The sequence below is a fragment of the Perognathus longimembris genome, chromosome 8 (genome assembly GCF_023159225.1).
Source record: "Perognathus longimembris pacificus isolate PPM17 chromosome 8, ASM2315922v1, whole genome shotgun sequence".
In the NCBI taxonomy this organism is placed as follows: Eukaryota; Metazoa; Chordata; class Mammalia; order Rodentia; family Heteromyidae; genus Perognathus; species Perognathus longimembris.
The window spans coordinates 73,343,380-73,365,406 of NC_063168.1; the positions used below are offsets into that span (position 1 = coordinate 73,343,380).

The following is a 22,027-nucleotide window of genomic DNA, read 5'->3' on the forward strand; positions in this document are numbered from 1 at the left end:
CCGGCGAGGGGGCGGGGCGAGCGGGGGCCGGGCCGGCTGCGGCCAGCGCACGGGGGGGCGGGCCCTGGGGACTGCGCCTGCGCACAGCCTCGGGGCGCGGCCCGGCGGGCGCGGGGGCGTGGCCCGCCGGCCGTGACGGGGCGTGGCCTGCCGGCCGTGGTTGGGCGGGCTGGAAAAGTCGGCGCTGGAGTAAGAACTGGAGTAGGTGTCCCGGCGGCCGCGGCGGGGGCGCCCCGGCTCCCGGCTCCCGGCTCGCGGCAGGGCGCCCCGCGGATGGGCCCGCTGCTCCCAGGTGAGAGAGCTCGGGTCCTCGTGCCCCGGGGGCCGGGCCCGGGGCTGGGCGGGAACGCGGCCCCAGGGCGGGGCCGGCGGGCTGGGCGGATGGGTGGGGCCCCGCCCCGCGGCGGCGGCGGCGGGGGTGGGGGTCGCCCCGGCGGCGGGCGAGCGGCTCGGGGCGGCGGGGGTGCGGGCGGCGCGCGGAGGGCTGCCCGGTGGCCGGGACCGGGGCGCGGGGAGGGGCCGGCGGGGGTGGGCTCCGTGCGCGCGCGGGCCCGCGACCCCGCCCGGGTGACCGTCCCGGGCGCCGAGCTCCGGGGGCCGCGCGCCCCGCCCGGACTCGCCGGGAGCGCGGCGGTGCTAAGCGCACGGAGCCAGGTTCGGAGCCCCGGCCGGGGCGCGCGCGAGCCCCGCGGGGTCCCTTGGCCCATCCCGGAGGCCCAGAGGTGGCTTTGCCGGGGAGAAGCCCGGTGAGGGGCCGCGGAGCGCGGGCAGGGAGCGTGGGGACGCGGGCGTTCCGCGGGGGCGGGCGGGGCGGGGGGACCCGCGAGGCCCCGCGGAGAACTGCGGCCCTAGGCTAACGGCGCAGCACCCGGGGGAGATCTCCGGCCGGCCCGAGCTCTGATCGGCGTTTGGCGGCGGATCTGGAGGCAAACCCCCTCACCTACGAAGTGTCCCCGTGCACTTTCTTCTTTCGGGGCTTGAAGTGGGGGCCTGGGCTCGGCCACGGAGCTGCTTCTACACAGGGCTTGCACGCCACCCAGCCACCACCAGCACCTTGTAACCGAGTAGTGTACTGGAGATGAAAGCATCTCACAGACCTTCCTTCCCGGCTGGCCTCGAACTGTGAATCTCAGATCTCATCCCCTCCACCCCCCCCCCCCCAGTACCTAGGATCGCCAGTGCCTAAGGGTGGATTTCTTAAATACACATGACCAAACAACTCTGCTACCCGGGCAGTTTTCCTAGGTTGCGGAACCATCGCTTTCATTAGGTGCTAAGAACAGCAGCAGTCGTGGGTGGTGTAATGGCCAAGCTGGAGGATTCTCCGTGCGGGGCTGGGATCCCCGGCTTGGTGGTTTGGGGAGGGGGGGGGGTGCCCGCAGGACCTCGAGGGGCTGACAGGCTCTGGTTTCTGCCAACCAGGTAACTTCCTGAGTGGGAGAGAAGGGGGGGGTGCTGAGGGAGGGGAGGAAGATGTGCCCCCCACTTTCTGTTGCCTGTGGGACATCTAAGTGACTTTCTCAAGCCTTGGCCTCATTTTTTTTTTAATGCATGTGTAATTTGGGAATAAGAATGACTTGCTTGAGAACATGCGCCAACATAGCAGTAGATATCAAGGACCTACTTAATGCGTTTTCCTCTAACCCCCAGACTGACATGAAATAATTCTCTACCGTGGCCTGCACGGTAATGTTTTCTAGAAACAGAAATCTGATGGTAACTTTGACTGCTTTTCAAGAGCCTCTAGATTGTTCCTGTTAAACTATAATCAGCCAGTTGTCCCTATGACCTGCCTTACACTGTTCTGAGAGTGGGCTCCTGCGGGGGGGGGGGGGGCTTATGTTGTCCCCTCTCTCCCTGCAGTGCTTCATGGGCTTTCCTGCCAAGGTTGGCTTTGAGCCCCAATCCTCATCTCAGCTCTCTGAGTAGCCAGTATTACAAGCATGAGCTACCAGTGCCCAGCCAGTCACCCCCTTTGATTCAAGCCTCAACTGTCCCTCCTTAGAGGCTGTATTTAAGTAAAATACTCCCTTTCCAGCGATCGCTTTTCACCTCCACTTTGACTTGCTTGTTTCCTGATCTGTTCTCGGCCCAGGTGCTTTGCTTTGTAACCCTGGGCTCACTGCCTACTCAGCAATTAGGGAATGAGTCTGATTTTCCTGTTACCCTACAAAGAAAGCAAAAGCTTAGAGATGAGGTGACTGGGGCAGCTCAGAAGGTTGTGGTTTAGTGGCCACTCATGGTGGCGCACACAGCGACTTGGGAGGCAGAGGCTGGGAGACTGGAAGCTCAAGGCTGGTCCAGGCAAAAGGCTCGCGAGACCCCCTCCCACCTTAACAAAAGCATGGTGGCCCAAGCCTGTCATCTCAGCTGCACCATTAAGTAGGAGGACCGTGGTCCTGGGCAGCTGCAGCGTGAAAGGGAGGCCCTGCCTGAAACAGCGAAAGCCAGAAAGGGCTGACCGCGTGCGTCAGGGGGCTAGCAAGCGTGAGGCCTGCAACTCAAGCCCCAGTGCCGGAAGAAAAAAGGGGGAGGGGTGGGGGGAGAAGAGGGAAAAGGGGAGCGGAGCAAGCAAGCCTGGGCTCTGGATCAGACATGGCATGGGGCCTGCAAATGCGAAATGAAGTTTGGCGGCGGGTTGAGTGCCCCGATTTCCTCCACCCTTTTCCTCCACCAGGTATCCCGCTGCTCTGTAGAGAACCGACCAGGTCTGCGTGCCCCCCGGGTGTGTTCTGTCACGTTTCCTGTCCTCCCCCCCCCCCCCCCCCCGCAGAGATCCAGTGTTGTCAAAGCCTGTCAGGTTGTGTTGTCTGGAAACTCCTGAAGTTGGGCCACAGCCCAGACCCTAAAGTGGCAGCTCCCGGCTCCCGGCCCTTCCACACTCCAGGAGGCCAGGGACCGTGTCAGCTGCCGGCCCTGTGGAAGTTTCTGGGAGTCGCGGCACACTGTGGGGTGATGATTTACCTCTTAACCGTGTGCAAGGCCTTAGTTATAACGTAGCTAGTGTACACTCAGCCGGCCTTCCAGGCAGGGAGGTAAGGACTCAGCGCCGGGCACGATTGTAACGTCGCTCTGCAAGTCACTTGAGGACGCGCACGTTTCCCAGGGGCCCCCGCGCCCTCTGCTCCCAGCTCTGGGAAGACGGAGGAGAACCTGGGCAAATCACTTTTCTTCAGCGTACAAGGCTTCCCACGCTAGCGCTAGGCAGGCGCTCTGCCACCTGAGCCATGCCCTCCGCTCCCTTCGCGTACCGCTTGCTGTTCAGATAGGGTCTTGCCCGCCTAGTCCTCTGCCCCGCTGCCTGGGATTACGAGTTCGTGCCACCAGGCCCAGCCTCAGTACACGACTTACTTGGTGAAATCTTGAGTGAACGGAAGGAGGGTCCTCGCGTGTCTTGCTAACAGGTGCCATTGTTTTGAAGGAGGACGTGCCTCCCTGTGTCCCCAAGCACGAGCGCGTGGCTGTGCTGCTCTCCTGTGACTGACGCTCGTTCTCCCAGGACATCCAGACTCACGCGATGGTGAGCCATGTTTCGGAAGGGCAAGAAGCGGCACAGTAGTAGCAGTTCACAAAGCAGTGAGATCAGCACGAAGAGCAAGGTAGGGAGTGGGGTCCGGCGTCAGGCAGCAGTGCCCCCCGCCCTCCTGCGGGGACACAGGCACCCCGCCTGCCTCGCGCCCCTGCGTCCTCACACCCGTTTCCTGCACGTCAGACACACCTGTGTCCGGTTTAATTTTACTCAGTTTTTGTAGGTTTTCTGGGGAGCCACAGGGGAGAGAACCTGTGAGCCCTGACTTGAAATTTTGGGTTTTTTTTTTTTGCCAGTCCTGGGGCTTGAACTCAGGGCCTGAGCACTGTCCCTGGCTTCTTTTGCTCAAGGCTAGCACTCTATGACTTGAGTCACAGCGCCACTTCTGGCTTTTTCTATATATGTGGTGCTGAGGAATCGAACCCAGGGCTTCATGTATACGAGGCGAGCACTCTTACCACTCGGCCACCTTCCCCGCCCCACTTAGAACAATTTAAATGATGAAAACCTGGAATACAGGGTTCATTGACATTTACTTCACAGTGAGACACTTGGAATGTTATTTAAAGGTATTTGACAGATTGCATTCATTTTCACATAAACCATTTGAATCAAGTTTTCAAAGGATATTATTTGTAAGCAAATTAAACACATTGAGACTGTGGCACTGTAGCTCACACCTATAATCTTAGAAATCTATGGTTCAAAGTCAGCCTGGGCAGGAAAGTCTGTGAGACTCTTATTTCCAGTTAACCAGCAAAAGACCACAAGTGGACCTGTGGCTCAAGTGGTAGAGTGCCAGCCTTGAGCACAACATCTCAGGGACAGCACCCCGACCCTGAGTTCAAGCCCTAGGACCTGGCACAAAATACACACACACACACACACACACACACACACACACACACCATTGCCAATCAAGTTCTATGAAACAGATGATTTCCACATGTGATTGGCTTGCGGGAAAGATTGGGGATGTGGGGGGCGATGGGAGGGGGGTGCTGTTCAGGACGCATGGTACTTAGAAACTGACCGAAACCCCTTGCACGCCTACTTCACCTTAAAAACTTGCCTCCCAGCTCACTCGGATGAGCCTCGGCCTGCTCCACCTGCTCCGTTCCTGGGCGGGCCCGGCACAGCTGGGGCAGCCGCAGAAGGCCGGGTTCGGCGCGGGGAGACTGGCGCTAGGGGACGGAGGCAGTTAGAAGGCCGCGTCCGCCTCTCCTGGGGGCCTGAGCCGGGGTGCCGCTCCCCTGCGCGGGCCCGAGGGAACGCTAGGAAAGCAGGGTGCTCGGGGTCACAAAGGACACCGGCGGGGCTTCGGGTCGGGCCGTGGGGATCACGCCCCGGGTTTTTGAAGGTTGCTGCAGACCGTCTTCCGAGCGCTGCGGGGTCGCGGAGCTGGCCGTGTGTCTGCCCCGGGCCTCTGCTTCGGAGCAGGCCTGGTTCTGACTGCGTGGCGTGTGTCGTTGCAGTCGGTGGACTCCAGCCTCGGGGGGCTCTCCCGGTCCAGCACCGTCGCCAGCCTCGACACGGATTCCACCAAAAGCTCAGGTAGGGAGAGGCTCGCGCTGCCCACCCGTGGAGGCTTCTCTGCGGGTGCGCGTGGCTTGGATGCGTAGCGCCGGGAGATCTCGGGAACCTGCCACGCCTGAGAGAGCGTGGAAGGGAAGCAGAACGGGTGGGACACGGCGGAAGGGCGGCGCCGTGCATGCGGGGTGGTCGCAGCCGCCCTCGGGCACCAGGCTAAACCACACTTCGTGGGTCTGAGAGACGGATGTCTAAAAACACCACGTGACAATAACTTAGAGGTTTCAAAATACTTAACTTTTTTTTTTTTTTTTTTTTTTTTTTTTGGCCAGTCCTGGGCCTTGGACTCAGGGCCTGAGCACTGTCCCTGGCTTCTTCCCGCTCAAGGCTAGCACTCTGCCACTTGAGCCACAGCGCCGCTTCTGGCCATTTTCTGTATATGTGGTGCTGGGGAATCGAACCTAGGGCTTCATGTAGGCTACCTTGCAAAGCAGAGAAGTTTCTTTCAGTGCTGGGGCCTTGCACATGCTAGGCACATGCTAGGCAAATTCTCTACCATGGAGCTACGTCCTACACCCCAAGGCAAGTGTTTCTTTTCAAGTCTATTACAATGTTTCTCTTACCTTTAGGTCAGAGCAACAATAATTCTGACACCTGTGCAGAATTTCGAATAAAGTATGTTGGTGCCATTGAGAAACTGAATCTCTCGGAGGGCAAAAGTCTCGAAGGACCACTAGACCTGATAAATTACATAGATGTTGCCCAGGTAAGAAAATACCGAATTCGGGGCTGGGAATATGGCCTAGTGGCGAGAGCACTTGCCTCCTACACATGAAGCTCTCGGTTCGATTCCCCAGCACGACATATATGGAAAACGGCCAGAAGCGGCGCTGTGGCTCAGGTGGCAGAGTGCTAGCCTTGAGCAAAAAGAAGCCAGGGACAGTGCTCAGGCCCTGAGTCCAAGGCCCAGGACTGGCCAAAAAAAAAAAAAAAAAGAAAATACCGAATTCAAGGCCTCGTATGACAGGAAACTCATGGTCCCGTGGGTCTGCTGGACGGGGTTCCTGTTGTGCTGAAGGCTGTTTGATGCCCTGACCGTGGTGGGGAGGGGGTAACCAGGCGCCTGGACACCGAGCTGCCTACGAAGGGCTTCTACACAGAGTAACTGATGGTGGTGGCTCTTTCTTCTTTAGGCTTTTCCTTAAAACATCCTGGCAGACTGAACGAGTTCCCCTAGTTCAAAGATGGGCGCTGGTGGCTCACATCTGTCATCCCAGCTACTCAGGAGGCTGAGAGCGGAGGATCGCAGTTTGAAGCCAGCCCTGGGCAGGAGAGTCTGAAATCACCAGAAAACTGGAAGCGGAGGTGTGGCTCAGGTAGCAGAGTACTAGCCCTGAGCAAAATGGCCCAGCGACAGCCTCCGGGCTGACTTCAAGCCCCAGGGAAAAAACAAGGAAGGCATTACGCAGGCGAATGAATAAAAACCAAAGCTGCGTGGCGCCTCTCGTACTGTGGTGGCCATCCGCGAGCCGGAGGGGGGTGGACGGACGGGACGAGCGGTTCATCTTGCATTGTAGAGGTGAGAGGTGGCTCACTTCGTCACGGAAGAACACGAAGTTACGCCTGTGTGAAACACAGCAGCGAACCGAGAATCTAGAAATTTAGTCTGGACTACTCCAATCGTCCCAGTATGTCGTCTGGAACCGAAAGCCATCCCCCCCCCCCCCCCAAGCACGAGCCCAGGACGCCGACTGCCCCCCGCCCCAAGCACGAGCCCAGGACGCCGACTGACTGCCCCCCCCCAAACACGAGCCCAGGACGCCGACTGACTGACCCCCCCCAAACACGAGCCCAGGACGCCGACTGACTGACCCCCCCCCCAAACACGAGCCCAGGACGCCGACTGACTGACCCCCCCAAGCACGAGCCCAGGACGCCGACTGACTGCCCGCCCCCCCCCAAGCAAGGCCGAGGCGGGATCACCGTGCAAGTCATTTTTTGACGCCACCACCACCACCGTTGTCCCACATGTTGGAATTGCCCCAGAGCTCTGGGGAGAGGTGAGCAGGCCAGAGGCTGCGGTCGCCCCGGAGGCCCCGCGCTGCGTGGACGCCCTGTATTGATTGCAACTTACATTCCCCCAACACCCGGCCCGCCACTCGTTCACAGAAGACGTGAGCTAGCGCTCTGAGCGGAGCTGAGCGCACAGCCCCAGCTGGGGAGGGCGCGGGGGAGGGGTACACCCCCCCAGCAGCACTGACGCAGCCCCGGCACGCCGCCCTCCAGACAGGAAAGGACAGAAGAGTGGCGCCCGCAGGCAGCCTCGCGCTCCTTCCTCATCCTGGCCTCTGTGCGTGTTGAGTGTTTTAAAATCGAAGCAGACCTTCACTTGTCCCATGTTGGCGTTTGGGCCTCTTCAGGATCTGTGAGGGGCATTTCCGCTCGGAATTAGGCTAACAGACCCGCTCAGAGGGATGGAACAGTACAGGCAGACTGATCGGACGTTTTGCTTATTTACTAATTGTAAAAAAAAAATGTTTAAATAGGAAACTAACAAAACGGCAAATATTCTGCTTCTTTGGGAATTCTTGTGCTAGGGCACACCCCGCGTGCTCCAAGGGGTGCGGGATTGCGGCGTTCGAGTGACCCACGAAACTTAGGACGGTTGCCCCACTGTGACGCGTGTCGTGTGATTTGTTTTTAAAGCAAGATGGAAAATTGCCCTTCGTGCCCCTGGAGGAAGAGTTCATCATGGGAGTTTCCAAGTATGGGATAAAAGTGTCCACGTCAGATCAATACGTAAGTGGTACAATGTATTGGGGGAAATGTTTTGGGACGTGGGGAGATCAAGCGCCCTGGTAGTTGGGTCCGCTTTCAGAGAGGTGGCTCGCACTTCTTAGGGCACACGGGCTTCCTTTTGCGTCGCGTGCGCCCCCAGCCCGTGTCCAGCTCCCAGTGCCTCCCGTGTGCGCGCATCCAGATCCCGTTTCCGTCGTCCTGGGGTTTAAATAGGACGGCACGACCCCCAAACAAAGCGAGCGGCCCGCACTCGGCTTCCCGGATTGTCGCGGGCGCATCGACTTCCCGCCAGGTCCACACGGTCGGAAGCGCGTGGGGAAGCGCGTGTCGCGGGGGAGCGAGCGGCGGTCCCGGGTCTTGCTGAGGGTCTCTCCTTCCCGCAGGACGTCCTGCACCGGCACGCGCTCTACCTGATCATCCGCATGGTGTGTTACGACGACGGCCTGGGCGCCGGCAAGAGCCTGCTTGCGCTCAAGACCACAGATGCCAGCCACCGGGAGTACAGCCTGTGGGTGTATCAGTGCAGCAGCCTGGTGAGGCTTGTGCCTTATTTGTTGGGTTCCTTGCTCCTCAAGGCAAGTGGCCAGACCCTGAGGTGCTTCACGCGTGGCCTCAAAACCGATGGGCACGTGAGGCTGAGCCCACGGGTAGGGCAAGCTAGGAAGCACTCCAGTTGGGCCAAGGTAAACCAAAGCAGGTAGAGCAGTGTCGGCCATGGCCAGGGACTCCCTCCCTCCAGTCCTCGGCCGCAGGCCTCCGCCCACCCTCAGGGGGCCTCCCGGAGTCTGGGATGGGGGGGAGGTGTCACCAGGATTGGAGAAGGGTCAACCCTGCTTTTACTGGGTCTTTTTACATCCTGCAGGAACAAGCCCAGGCAATCTGCAGGGTGCTCTCCACCGCCTTCGACTCCGTGCTAACCTTGGAGAAGTCCTGAACCCTGTCACAGGAAGCCAGCCTCATCAAAGGCCTGCTGTTTTCCAAGTCACCTGCTCTCAGTCTGGATGCCCAACTGCTATGGAGATGGGAAGTGACACCCAAATTCCGTGTTTTGAAATCTTTCTTTGCATTAAAATGTGTCAGGTCAGACAGCAAACTAATTTTCACTGAACTGCCCACACTCGGGTAAGATGAAACCGCAGCCAAGCTTACTATGGAAGCAAGCGGCCACAGGCGTTCACTGAGCTGTAGCATCCAGGATGGAAACCGCTCGTGTGACCTCTAGTGTCACTGGCTTGTCACAGGCAGGCACAAGTTGGGACCGAGGGACCCGCGTTTCTGCCAGAGCTGTGACGCTGCTGCTTAAGATGTTACAAAATACCTTTTCAGAATTGTGTCAGTGTAACATGCCAGAAAAAAATCAGTGTTGCTGGGCGCTGGTGGCACACATCTGTAATCCTAGCTGCTGAGGAACGTGGTTCAAAGGCAGCCCACCAGGAAAGGCCGTGACATCCTTATCTCCAACTAACCACCAGAAAACCACACAGTGGCGCTGTGGCTCAAAGTGGTAGTGCGCTAGCCTTGAGCAGAAGAGCTCAGGGACAGCACCCAGGCCCTGAGTTCAAGCCCCATAACCGACAAACAAACCCCAGCAAGTGTTTATGTCAGAGGTAAGATCGCTGCTCATGCTAAAAAGTCTTTGAGGGGTCCAATGGCTAGTATGCTAGTGTACTTCTTTATTTTTTGGCAAAAAGGGACTGCTAATACCTAATACCTGAAGGAAGAAAAACAATAAAACCATGTCCATTTAAAAGTAATTTATTTTTTTCCAGTCAAATGACTAGTTAGCAAGAGTAAGCTTATTAAACATGCTCTAATTATAAATCACTGCATTAAGGACAATGAAAATAAGAATCAGTTTAGGTTATACAATATATACAGTTGCGCTGCGCTACACCAAAGTGATCAGGTGAATGGACTGAATATTGTACATCTCAAAATAGCATTCTAGGCCGCAGCCTGTCCTGTCCTCCGCCCTCCGCCCGTCGTACAGGGCACAGGGCCCGGGGCACAGGGCACGCGGCTCCGCGCGCCCTTTTCTGAGTTGTCGTCCCTCCGGGGTCAGCTGAAGAAAGCGGCTTACGAAATGCCAGAACCCAGCAGCTGAAGGTCGGGAAATGTAAACCTTAAATATAAATAGATATCTACAATGTTTTTCTTTCTCTCAGTGGCTTTTTTTTCCTTTCAATTTGCAAAGAACAAGTAACTAGAAAAAGATATTAGCAGGAAGTTAACAGAATTTATCCTCTGGCAAGAGTCCTAGTAATGACTGCACAATAGCACCACCCAATTGTAGACTGGAAAAGTATTTCCTAGGTATTTATGTACCAGCGAACCTGACAGGTGAGTTGGGGCTGATGTTCAGATGTGGATGTGAATCAACAGCTGGCACCAGGTCATCGAGATGACGAGAACCGGATGCAGGCGGGGGGGGGGGGGGGGGAGCTGTACTAATAGACTGGAGACGTACTGTGCGAAATACTTTCTGTTCACACTCCTAGGTCTACGAGAAAATGGGCTAAAGGAAGGGCTCAAGCAACAGGAATTAACAAGTAATGAAAACAGATGTAGTGCTTTAAAAATAAAAAAGACTAATGGTAAATCTAACACATGGGAACGCTGGGAGGCAAAAATCAATTGTTAGACACCATAAAACATTCCAGTTTGTTTTGTCATCCATTATCATGGCAGACAAAAATACAATGCTTTTAGGGAACAAAACCAAAACTCCACACTTAACAAGAGTTGCATAATAAAGACGCGCTGCTTCCGCCCACTACCACGGTGCTGAGTGCGGGGAACAGCACTGTGGCCTTGCTTTCCAAGCCTGGGCTAACACGGATGCCTTTACTGCTGCTCAAAATCCAAGTGGACGTCACAGGCCTACTCTGAAAGAGTGCCAGAATTTCCAATGTTACTACTATAAGTCTTATGCTCACAATGACTAAAGAGAGGTATGAAAGTCAAGTTCATTACACTAATGAGTTCACTTCATCACAGACCGCCCCGTTCCCACCCCTTCCCCGAGTAGCGTAAGTTTAAGTGATAGGATGGCCTTAAATAGTAGCAAGGCCGGGATGTTGGGGGGGTACAGCGTTACTGAGGAGCTACAGGTTTCGGAATACAGATTTCTTGACTATAAACAGATGGACGCTGAGTTTCAAGACAGTGTGACTACCGTTCGGGGGGCGTGTGGTATAAGTAGAGGAGGCTAAGCGGAGCGGGTGTGTGCAGGAGCTGGCGGGGGGGGGGGGTGGACCTCACAGGGAAAGCAGGGAACAACCGGGGCCCCGGGCTCTCCTGCTGCGTGATGACGGGGGCTTCAGGAAGGCAAACTCCGAATCACCTGGCGCACATGAACTACGGAACTGTTCTGCCGTCCATCGTCCTCAGGTTTGTTTTTAATTCAGGAGATGCAGTTTGCTACGAGCTCTTGGAGTGAGTCGCCACAGGCCGCACTGTCGGGTGAGGGGTGACGCTTTTCACCACGGGTCACACACAGGCAGGAGGCCACGGAGCTGCCCCTCGCCGGCGGGGGGGGGGGGGAGGGCTGGAAGCACGAGGCTAGGGTGTAAGTGTCCGGGTTGCTCTACACAGAGTGAGTGCGTTTCGGAGGAACACTTGTCTTCAAAGGTGAACTGGCGGCATTGGACGGCAGGGTTCTCTGAAGCAGCACTTTACTGGCTTTCTAAAATAAAAACTGGGCCTGGGGATGTGGCCTAGTGGCAAGAGTGCTCGCCTCGTATACATGAGGCCCTGGGTTCGATTCCCCAGCACCACATAGACAGAAAACGGCCAGAGGTGGCGCTGTGGCTCAAGTGGCAGAGTGCTAGCCTTGAGCAAAAAGAAGCCAGGGACAGTGCTCAGGCCCTGAGTCCAAGCCCCAGGACTGGCCAAAAAAAATAAAAACTGCCCTAAAGGACCGTTAACTCCAGAATTAGGCTAAGGAAAGCAGGAAGTGCTTCCATCTTTATTTAGTTTTTAGTTCTAGCAAGATCTTGGTTGTGTAGTTTAAAAAAACAAAAAACAACCCACTTCAGTTCACCTTTGAAGAAATTCAGTTTTTCTCTAATGAAAGTATAGCAGTGTTTCATGAAAGCTACAAATGACAGAAACAATTTACTTCTGTGTAAAAGCTGCCTTCGCGTGGAGTGGCGTGAGAAGAACGGGCTTGCGCACAGTCCGATCCGTGGAGCTGCTCATCGGGAAGAGTTTTGGTACCAATAACGGAACAGGGACATGGGCTAAAGAAAGGCTCTTTGTTCGGTAGCGAGTCAGTCAGCAATAAAGTGCACGAAGGACACCGGAAATGCTCCTTTGCGGCTGGGGTCCCCATCGATGTGGCCAATCTGAAAGGAACAGTGTCGGGTGTTAGGAACGCTGAAGGGCGTTGCTGGGCTAGGAGAGACTCAGGATTCCTCCTGCCAAACAAGAACCAAGTTCAACAGCCGCACCGTTCCTTCCTGTGTGCCCTCTCTGGTGTGTGCACACGCGGAGGGGAGGAGGGCAGAGCAGGCCTGCGCGCTGTGCTCGCCGGCCATGGCTCTCGGGGGGTGGAGTTGGGCCCCTTTGGGCCACCCAGCTACGCCCACAGCTCTACAGCCGGGCCCGAGGCCGCGGGCGGCGGAGACCGGAGGGGGACGCGGCGGGCCAGAGGTTAGACTGGGCCCAACCCGCCCGTGCCCGCCAAAGCCAGACCGCCTCCGAGTCTCCCGGCTTCTACTGCCACCCCTCGGTGCCACGCGGCACCCCGGCTCCATCTGTGGAGCAGCGCAAGGCCCGAAGGCGTGGCGTGTGCGTGCGTGCGTGTGCGTGTGCGTGCGCACGTGTGTGCAGATCTGACCGCCCGGCAGGGTGGAGGAGGGGAAGCAGCTAGTGCCCGTCCTGCGCCTGAGGACGCTGAGAACCCGGCTCGAGATGCCCCCCGGGGCCGGGCCTCCCCTCAGACCTCAACTTACCCGACGGAGCAGGGAGGAGCCCCGCCAGGGAGCAGAGGTCCCGCTCGGGCTGAGCCCCTCGCCTGTGCCCGGAAGCCCGGGCCGGGCAGGCAGGTGCCGCTCCGCCCGAGCCCCTTCCCCTCTCCCAGACCCCCCTGGGACTCACCCACCACTCCTGGTCCTCCTCCCCGTCCACCACGATCACGTCTCCCTCAGAGAAGGTCAGCTCGTCCGGGTTGTCGGCCACACAGTTGTAGAGCGCCTTCACCCGCTTCGGCTTCAACTTGGTCTGCACGAAGGCGAGAGGGCGGGCTAGCGCGGCCGGAGGCCGGACCGGGCAGACCACGGGCCCAGGCCCCGGGGGAGGGCGGCCCCCGGGGGCCAGCGGTTGGTGACATGGCAGGGGGACCCCCCTCACCCCCCGCAGAGGGAGGAGCCGGGAACTGAGGCAGCTGGAGCAGCCTGGCACCTGTTGAGGCCGGTGTCGCAGGCTGCCCCTGCCCCGTCGCCCACCCCTCCTGCCCCAGGCGAAGCACGTGCCTGGCAGAGCAAGGGCAGGAAAGCCAATCATCCACTTACTGCCTGGGACTTCCTGGGCATGGGTGCGGGGGGCTGCAGAGCCATGGCATTCGACAGAGGACCCGGAGCTTCTGTTCCAGAAAGATCCACTGGGTTAGGGCCAACACGGAGCCTTACGAGAGACCCCATCAGTCATAACCGCGAGGGTAAACTGACTACCAGGACCAGAGGGCCACGACTGAAAGCAGATCTCTCCAGAAGTTCTGAGGTGGTAAGGGAAAGTCCCTACTGTAAGTTGGAGACCTGTCTGCAAGGCAGGACAAAAGCAGGAGCACCGGGAAGAGCACCCGGCCCTGAGGGGGAGGGGGGGATGAACGTGGAGGGCGGGCAGGGGGGAGGGGGGCTGGAGAGGGTGTGGACAGCGAGGAGGGGGAGCTGGAGGGCGGACAGGCCCTATCTAGAGCGGCCCTGGGGCCCAGTCCCAGACGGCATCATTACCAGGTCCTCTGGGCTGGCCCTTGTTGAGCAGTGGGGTTGGCTTCTCAGCCCTGCAGAGGGAAAAGCAGAGTTACCGAGCTGTCTCTCCAACCTCGCCGCCTGACGGGGACACCTGAGTTCAAAGCAAACACGGTGCGCCGGCTGCGGCGGCTGCGTCCAACTGCTTCTTCAGGCTAAATGTTTTAAAATAACTTCATGATGTTCCCATCTATCTGGAAATACCTATCGTGCTATTTGTGTGTGTGTGTGTGTGTGTGTTTGAACTTGGCCTGGGCGCTGCCCCTGAGCTTCCTTGCTCAAGGCTAGAGCTCTACCACTTGAGCCACAGCTCTACTCCCGTTTTTGGTGGGATTTTTTTTGGAGTGCTTCATTGGAGATAAGAGTCTTAGGACTTTACCGCTAGGCTGGCTTTGAACCGTGATCCTCAGATCTCAGCTGCCTGAGTGGCTAGGATGACAGGCATGTACACCGGCACATAGTTTTTTGTTTGTTTAGTGAGCCAGTCCTGGGACTTGGAGTCAGAGCTTGGGCACTGTCCTTGAGGTTTTGTGCTCAAGGTTCGCGCTCTTCCACTTGAGCCGCAGCTCTACTTTCCACCTTTTGTGGGTTAACTGGAGGCAAGAGTGTCGTAGACTTTCCTGCCTGGGTTGGCCTTGAACCCTGATCCTCAGACCTCAGCCTCCTGCTGAGTAGCTCTAGCACTGCAGGTGTGAGCCGCGGGTGCAGCGTGCAGCATCCCCGTTAAGGCCCGCGTTCCGTGGCGCCGGCCTCCGCGCTCACCCTGGGGCAGGCCTCTTCTGCGGCAGGCGGCTGGGCGGCTGCGGAGGCGGGGCTGCGGGCTTGCTCTGCCCAGCCCCAGGCTGGGTGGACTTGCTGGGCTGGCTCAAGGCCTCTAGCACACCGGGCGTCTTGGCCACAGGAGGGGGCGGCGTCGAGGAGAGGGGATCTGCAGAGAGGAGAGGAGAACCGGTGAGCCTCCCTCTGGGCCCCCCCCCCGCCCGGCCTTCTCCAGCGAGGGCTCCTGGCTAGCCCTCCTCCTGAGCCACGCCCGCTGCCACGAAGGGAGGGGCGGGGGCTCCTGCCTCGCCCAGGTGCCGCCACGTGCCCCGCTCAGCCGGAACCCAGGAGGGGCCCCGGGGAGGCCGGCGCCGCGCTCAGCGCTGGGCTGGGGCGCTCGGGAGCCAGGACTCTGCTCCCCTCGACCCCGGGGCTGAGCAGGGCGAGGCTGTGGTGAGCAGCTCATGCGCTCTCCAGTCTGGGGGAGAGCGAGGCTAAGGGCTTTATGGTCATCTGTGCTCCACAGGCCACAGGCTGAGGCTCAGAGCGGCACGGGCTCTGCCTCGCGGGCGGAGATGGTGGAAAGCGGAGCCACGTCCAGGGCGGGAGCTTCCTTTGCTCGCTTCCTCCTCTGACAAACGGCAGGCGGACAGCGACCTGCTGCCGGGCGCTCAGCACAGGCACAGCGGGGGGGGGGGGGGGGGGGGAGAGTGAGGTCTTTAGGAACCAAAAGACACCACGGGGGGGGGGGGCCTGGAGGAAGGGGCTCAGTTTACCGCCTTTCCTTTTCCATTTTAAAGGGGAAATCAAAAGTCTGGGCACCCCGCCAAGGTCATCCAAGGGGAATGCCGGACTGAGAGGCAGGAAAGGGGACAGGCTGCTGGCCCGTGGGAGCCCCTGACCGCGGTGACCAGCGTGGAGAGCGCCCCCCGACCGTGGGGCCGGCCCGCCGCACTGCCGCGGAGGCAGGGAGGCTTTTGCTTTGGAACGGCGGCTCCGACACCGCGGCCTAGGAGAACTCGGCCTCCCCCGGCCTCTGCAGGGGTGCGGGGCTCTGCCCTCCGGAGCCAGGCAGGGCGGGGGCCGGGACGCGCGCTCCTCTCCGCGGCCCGCGCCCAGCGTCTCCCCGCCGCCTCCGCCAGGCCTCAAGGACTTTCAGCCACAGGCTGGCGCTGAGGAACGCACGCCCGACCGTGACGGGAACCACGGCCCCCAAACACGGAGCGTCGGCCCGTGGCCGGAGGTCGTGGGGTCGTGGGCAGTGGAGGGTAAAGGCTGCTCCAATGCTTTGCAAGAGAGCGGGGTGAGCCAGCCATCCTGGGGATACGGAGGGGTACACAGAGGGGCTTGGGGGGGGGGGTGAGGAAGGGCTGGGGCCACGGAGGCCGCCCGGCCGCTGCCGACAGCGCCCCCTGCCTTCCAGATCTACACGGCCCGCTGGCGAGAAAGGAAAAGGAAAGGAAAAACGTACTGGTCGACGTCACACGCAGAGGGGGCAGCGGTGGGTGGACAGCTGGCGGATCGGACGAGGATCGCTGCCTGCTGACAGCGTCCACGCCCGCAGAGTTTGTCTTCCACAGGGTGTTAGCGGAGGAGGAGGCTGTCTGAACTAAACCCACACGCACGCACACACGCGAACACACGCATGCACGCACGCGCATGCACACACACGGAACAAAAACAGAAACAAAACACTGCGTTATTGATCCTCTCGCTTATAAAGAGGTCAGCATGACCCTTCTAGAACAGCAGCTAGAACCCTGAGCCTCACTCTGGTCGTGACACGCTAAACCACAGGGGCGCCCGAGAACGTTCTCGGCTGCCTCCTCGATGTCAAGGTGGAGGTCTGGCATTCCCGACCTGGTTTCTCAAATGGACTATTGGAAAAGAAAAAGCACAACGGGCGTTTCTCCCCTGAGCCCCACGACTGGGGTGCATGTGATTTGTGCTGACTCCTGCCCTCCCAGACGGGCCAGGCAGAAGAGCCCCCCGAGGTTCCCCGCTGAGGCCGCTGGGGGAGGGGGTGGGGCGTGGAGGAGGGGCCAGGCATGAGGAGACCCGTGCTCTCCACCGGCCTTCCAAACATTTCCGGCTAGAGGTTGGCACAGATGGCCCAGCGGGTTCGAGACCCCCCCCCCCCCCCAAACGAGGCTGGAAGTCCCTGGTCACAGTCCTTCCTCGGCCACACGAAGCCCCGGGCTTTCTCACTCCGGGTGACCCACGCTTAGATGCGCGGCAGTGCCAGCCAGGCCTGGTGTGCACACAGGCCTCACCCGCACGAGCCAGGCACCTGCTCCTCCGTGAGCAGGGACGGCCCCGAGCTGGAGACACACGGTGTCACCTCGTCTACCCATCGCCACACCGCGTGTGGACCAGCAGGGACGGAGGAGGAGGAGGAGGAGGTGGGGGTGGAATCCGCTTCACCGCGAGAAGAAAGCAAGCACGTGTCTGTCACCCTGGCTGCTCAGGAGGCCCAGACTGGAGGACAGCACTTCAAAGCCAGCCCAGGCGGGAAAGGCCGTGAGAAAGAAGCTAGTCAGAAAAAGCCAGCCGGGGCGCTGTGGCCCAGGCAGTGGAGTGCTAGCCTCGAGTGAAAAGCAGCTCAGGGAAAGAGCCCAGGTCCAGTTCAAACCCCAGGACAGACAAAAACAAAAAGAAAAAGAAACAAAGCTACAGACGAGAATGGCAAGAAGAGTGAGACACTAACTGCGCGCTCATCTACCTGCAGGAAGTCAAGCGGAAGCGCTCGCTGCCCCTCAACGCCACCCAGCCGCAAAACCAGGTCTCCTCCACGCACCAGCGGCTGGCACAGGGCGCTGCTGCTCCAGAACCCCGCCCTTCACCGCTGAACCCCACCTCCAGGGGCGGCAGAAGGGTCCCAGAGAGGCCCTCGAGGACCTGCACGGTCCTGGCCAGCCCGGGGAAGGTGGCCTGCCCACGGTGGCCTCGGCAAGCCCAGTACGGTGTGGCGGGGGCCTGGCGCCCGTTCTGCGTCCGCCCCCGAGGCTGCCGATTCGGTGACCACGGGCCAGGTGTGTCACGACCTCCCTGGGCCTAGGTAACCGGGCAGGGCCTCGAAACAGCCAGGCCGGCAGGGCAAGGGGGAGCCCAGCCACGCCAGCGAGGACTCGGGCGACGTGCCGGCACCCGGCCGTCCCGCTCCACTCCAGCGCCCCCTCCCGGAGTTCCGTGGGGATTCCAGGCATGGGGCATAGCGCTGCCGGGGCTCCTGTCCCTTCCAAGTCCCCCCCTAACCCTGAGCAGCGCCCCCTGCCCTAGGAAGCCCTGCAGGCCACTGCTAAGAGCCCAGCTCGTCCTGTGGGCCTGGCTTCAGGAGGCCGGCGGGGCTTCACCGCTCGACCATGTCTGCAAAACGTTTCCCTCTGCGCAAAGACAACCATGACGGCAAACGGAACGGTCCGGACAGAGCAACCGAGTACTGCCGGCTGTCTGCATGGAAGAGCGTCGGAGGCCCAGACGACCATTCTGTGTCTTTACAACGAAGCCGGGCACGGCTCTCTCTCCACGCTAGCATCTCTTTCTCCTTCATTTCACACGGATCAACGGAGAGAAGAAGTGACTGCTGACGCCACAGCAGGCCCAGAAGCAGCGGGAGAAAAGAGGACAGGAAAAACGGAGACACGAGGAGGTGGCGAGTGGGAAAGGGAGACAGACAGAGGCCCCGCCCCGCCCAACCCACTCGTGGCCCTGGCGTGCTGGGGCGGCTCTGCGTGAACCAGGCCGCTCCTCCCACAGCAAGAATCCCGCCGACATCTCTACTGCTGCGTGTGGCAGCTTAAGAATAACGCAACTCCCGTAGGAGGAAACAAGCCCCACGGGCAGACAAAGAAACCGCAAGGTAAGTAAGCTTAACGCCACCTAGTTTGGGGTAAAGCTGCTACAGCCCCCCCTCCCCCCCAGCTCAGAACCAGTGGTTCCACAGTCACGGGGGACCCCCGGGTTCCGTACCTTTGCCGAGGTTCCGGGGCGGGAGCGGGGGGGCGCTGGCGGCGGGGGGCTGGGGCGGAGGCGGGCTGCCGCTGAGCACGGCGCCGTAGGTCTCGTTCTGCAGGAGGCTGGGCACGACGAAGGCCCTCTGCTTGTCCTTGCCGAGGCTCGCGGCATCTCTGGCCAAACACGCGGCGCCCGGCGGCGGCTGGCCGGACCCCAGCTGGTAGAAGCTGACCGGCCGGTCCTCCCGCCGGTTGGGACTAGGCTAGGGGAAAGGCCGGGGGGGGGGGGGGACGTGAGGCGGAGATACGGCCCCTGGCCGTGAAGAGCGGCCACGCGCGGACCACTCACGCGTCCATCACACACACGTCCACCTCACGCGCAACCCTTCTGCACGGCTGGGACTTAGACTGCCGCACGCGCGCCGCGAGTTTACGGCACGCGCTTGCTGGATCGTGTAATTGAGACACGCACGCGCACGCACGCACACCAAGAAAGGCCAGGACACACAATCCTCCATTCCGACGATTCAGAGAATCCGCCCCATCTCAACAGCCAGAATCCTCCCGGCTGCCCCTGCTCTGCGCCCTAAGTCCCCTTCCCAAGCGCGGCGCTGTGTGCCGGGTTTTCTGCACGCGTGGCTCTATCTGGCCAGCCACTGGTCACCCCCAGCCTCCTCAGGGCAGATCAGCACCTCCCCCGCCGCTCCAGGGCTCTGGAGATTCCTCTCACCCAGGAGCTAGCAAACCCCGGCCTCTGGGGAAGGTCTCTCCAGTCACGGCCCGCCCGCCCAGTGTCTCATACAGCCTGTGGCTGCTCTGAAGCCACGCTGGATGAGTCACTGTAATAGAAACAGACGTTTGTTGGGCACTGGTGACGGGCGCCGGCAACCCCGGTTTACTCAGGAGGCTGAGATCTGAGGATGGCGGTTTGAAGCGGCCTGGGCAGGAAAGTCTATGAGACTCTGATCTACAATTAACCCCCAGAAAACCGGAAGTGGCGCTGTGGCTCAAAGTAATAAGAGTGCTAGCGTTGAGTGAAAAAGCTCAGGGACAATGGCCAAGGCCCAGAGTTCAAGCCTCACAACCCAAACAAAACAAAACAACGACCCCGACGTTTCAGGGCTGCCGTAGTGGATTAAGCGGTAGAGTACCTGCCTAGCCGGGAGGAGGCCCTCAAGTTCCATCCCCAGCACCACCACAAACCAACCAACACGCAGAAATGCTAGGCCTCGGAGTCTCAGACCCTGACCGCTGGCCCTTTAAGAGCATGCTCACCCCAGCTTCACCTGCGCCCCTGCTTCACTGCCACGACTCGGGCAACTTAGATCCAACTCCAGTCTCAAACTCCAGGTCCAGTGTGGGACCTGCGCCTGGAGCGAGGGCCTTAGCCTCGCTGACCCCGCCGTCATCACGCTACGTGGGTGGGTTTGCCTCTCCTTGCTGAGAGGGCAAGGGCCGCCCCCGCTCCTTCGGGGCACCGGCCGGCCGGGCCTATGACCCCACAGGAGCCGCTCTTCACAGGGGCTGGAGCAGCAGGGAGCAGGGGGGCAGACGAACCCCAAGCCCACTGAGACCCACGGAGGCACCAAGCAACCCTCCGGGGCTCTCTGGAAGGCCGCGTCTGCCTTCCCTGCGGGCCGGGCCCAGCCTTGCTCTCAACGAGGTTCAGCGAGCCGCAAGCCCCGCACAGACCTGCAGCTTCTCGTCCACGTCGTCGTCACTCTCATCCAGGTCCTCGTGGAGCAGTCGCCATTCGTACTCGACGTGCACGTGAGAGTTAAACCTTCCAGACAGGGCCTGGGTCAGCTGCGGAGAAGGAGGAACCGTCCTTGCCGCTACCCACGTGGTCATCCGGGCGGGGAGTCCACGCCCCAGGGGCCGGGCCAGGGAGGAGGGCTCATTCGAACCCTCGGGCCTCGGGCAGCCCCCCCTCCAGGGCCGCTGGGACCCGTGAGGCCAGCCAGCAAGGGCTCTGTGGAGTGCAGGGCACGGGCAGGGAGGATCTGGGGCCTGAAGGGCAGTGGCGCATGCAGAAGCATCCACTCGTAAACTTCTGCTTAGGGGAAGGGACAGGCTCGCTGTGAACTCAGCCTTCTATAAGAAAACCAAGCCCACAGACAGTGAGTATGTCCTCAATTCACTCCAAGAAAGGAGACAGCAGAAGTGGACTCATTGCGCACAGTGCAGGGGGTCACCACAGGGCTTTAAGCCTTGGGCAAGATCGCTGGTCACCTTCCTGTGTCCCCCGACTCATCTGTACAGTGGGGACACGCAGGGGCTACGTCACGCTCACAGTGATTAAACGAGTTCAGGTGAGGTGTCGAGGACAGCTTCCGCCGCGTCCCACGCGTGCGCAGCGTTTCTTATCCGTACTTCCACTGACCGGGCGCTATGGTTAGGCCTGTTTACAGTGCGCCCGGATAATCCTCACCACCACCTTTGCAAAGCAGTGGGGACCGACTCCGTTCACCCGGGGCTGCGGACGTCTCCCTCGGCGGCCGAGGGCGCACGGGGGCCCCTGGAGGCTCCCCGAGTGCCCACACCCTCTCTCCCCACGGGGAAGAGGAGAGGAAGACGCCAGGAGACCGCAGGGTTTGAGGTGAAGGAACAACCTAGGACGGCCAGCCTGGCGGCCGCCGAGAAACCCAGCAACACATGCAGCTCAGGCCCACGTCTCGCCACCAGGGGGAGCTCCCGCGCTGCACACAGAGGCTGCGTCGGCGGGCGCCCCAGCCGGGAGGAGACCTGGGGGACCCCTCCCCACGCGGGGCCTCACTCACCAGCTCCTCGCAGCGCTCGTGCCGGAGGCGCTTGGCAATGTCCAGCGGCGTCTCTCCCGACTCATTGGCTGGGCGGCCAGAGGAAAGGAGACAAGGGGAAACCCAGAGTTGCGGTGTGGCCAGGAAATACCCGGGTGCCGCAGACACCGGCGGTCCCTGCCGGCGGCACTGCTGGGAGGTGGCGCTCCACCGCGGTTATCAGGACAGGAGGGGCAGGTCGGGGGTGGGGGGGGGCTATAAAAGGCGTCTCTCCTTCCCTGCCCCGCCCGTGCTGCTTCCTGGCTGCAATGAGGAGAGCCGCTGCCGCCGCCTCCCAAGGAAACCCCCGAAACGCTGAGCCAGCACGACCCGAAAACTAACCAACCCGCCCGGCCAGGGTCCGCCGGTGACAGGCAATCTGGCTGAGTCACGGTCACCTAGTGCCACCAGAAACGGCACATGTCGTGAGATCCACTTGGCGTGACCCCCGGGTCACGGCTGCCGGAGTCCTGGGACCGCCCGGGCCATGATTCCAGAAGGCAAGCCTTGAGCTGGCTCAGGAAATAAAACGGCTGAGGCAGCAGTCATTAAAATCAACGTCTAAACCACCGGCGGCGGAGTGAAGCTGGCAGCCGGGACCCCGGCCCGCACACAGGAGGGGAAAAACCTCGAAGCCGCCTATCCGTCCGAAACGTGTGTGTTCTTCTACGAAGGGCTCCTTCAGTGAGG

At 60.3% G+C, this 22,027-nt stretch overlaps 2 protein-coding genes across 7 annotated transcripts in view; one reads left to right on the forward strand and one right to left on the reverse strand.

Moving 5' to 3' along the window:
• The first annotated feature begins 166 nt into the window (after positions 1-166).
• Itgb1bp1 (integrin subunit beta 1 binding protein 1) lies at positions 167-9,250 on the forward strand. Of its 5 annotated transcripts, XM_048353438.1 has the most exons (8): positions 167-294; positions 2,682-2,702; positions 3,498-3,599; positions 5,005-5,083; positions 5,689-5,825; positions 7,766-7,858; positions 8,242-8,391; positions 8,721-9,250. In XM_048353438.1, the coding sequence occupies exons 3-8, from the start codon at positions 3,528-3,530 to the stop codon at positions 8,790-8,792; spliced, it is 603 nt and encodes a 200-aa protein (XP_048209395.1). In that variant the 5' UTR covers positions 167-294; positions 2,682-2,702; positions 3,498-3,527; the 3' UTR covers positions 8,793-9,250. The 5 variants fall into 5 exon arrangements, with proteins under 5 accessions (XP_048209395.1, XP_048209393.1, XP_048209394.1 ...); XM_048353436.1 differs by lacking the exon at positions 2,682-2,702 and having other exon boundaries at positions 168-292; positions 3,422-3,599; XM_048353437.1 differs by lacking the exon at positions 2,682-2,702 and having other exon boundaries at positions 168-292; positions 3,500-3,599.
• A 2,497-nt stretch (positions 9,251-11,747) lies between these two features.
• Asap2 (ArfGAP with SH3 domain, ankyrin repeat and PH domain 2) overlaps positions 11,748-22,027 on the reverse strand; it is a 112,702-nt gene continuing 102,422 nt past the window's right edge. Inside the window, exons 21-29 of one of the 2 annotated variants that reach the window (XM_048353442.1) lie at positions 21,320-21,387; positions 20,232-20,345; positions 18,556-18,802; positions 16,058-16,195; positions 14,590-14,755; positions 13,810-13,859; positions 13,372-13,442; positions 12,959-13,081; positions 11,748-12,204 (exon numbers count right to left, since the gene is read on the reverse strand). In XM_048353442.1, the coding sequence (XP_048209399.1) occupies positions 12,130-12,204; positions 12,959-13,081; positions 13,372-13,442; positions 13,810-13,859; positions 14,590-14,755; positions 16,058-16,195; positions 18,556-18,802; positions 20,232-20,345; positions 21,320-21,387 (1,052 nt within the window). In that variant the 3' untranslated portion in view covers positions 11,748-12,129. The remainder of the gene's footprint in view (positions 12,205-12,958; positions 13,082-13,371; positions 13,443-13,809; positions 13,860-14,589; positions 14,756-16,057; positions 16,196-18,555; positions 18,803-20,231; positions 20,346-21,319; positions 21,388-22,027) is intronic. The other variant, XM_048353443.1, reaches the window with a different exon arrangement.

Coding starts and splice junctions, on each gene's coding strand:
- Itgb1bp1 (XM_048353438.1), top strand. CDS start 3,528: ATGTTTCGGAAGGGCAAGAAGCGGCACAGTAGTAGCAGTTCACAAAGC. Junction 5,084..5,688: donor GGATTCCACCAAAAGCTCAG/GTAGGGAGAGGC, acceptor TCTTACCTTTAG/GTCAGAGCAACAATAATTCT. Junction 8,392..8,720: donor TGTATCAGTGCAGCAGCCTG/GTGAGGCTTGTG, acceptor TACATCCTGCAG/GAACAAGCCCAGGCAATCTG.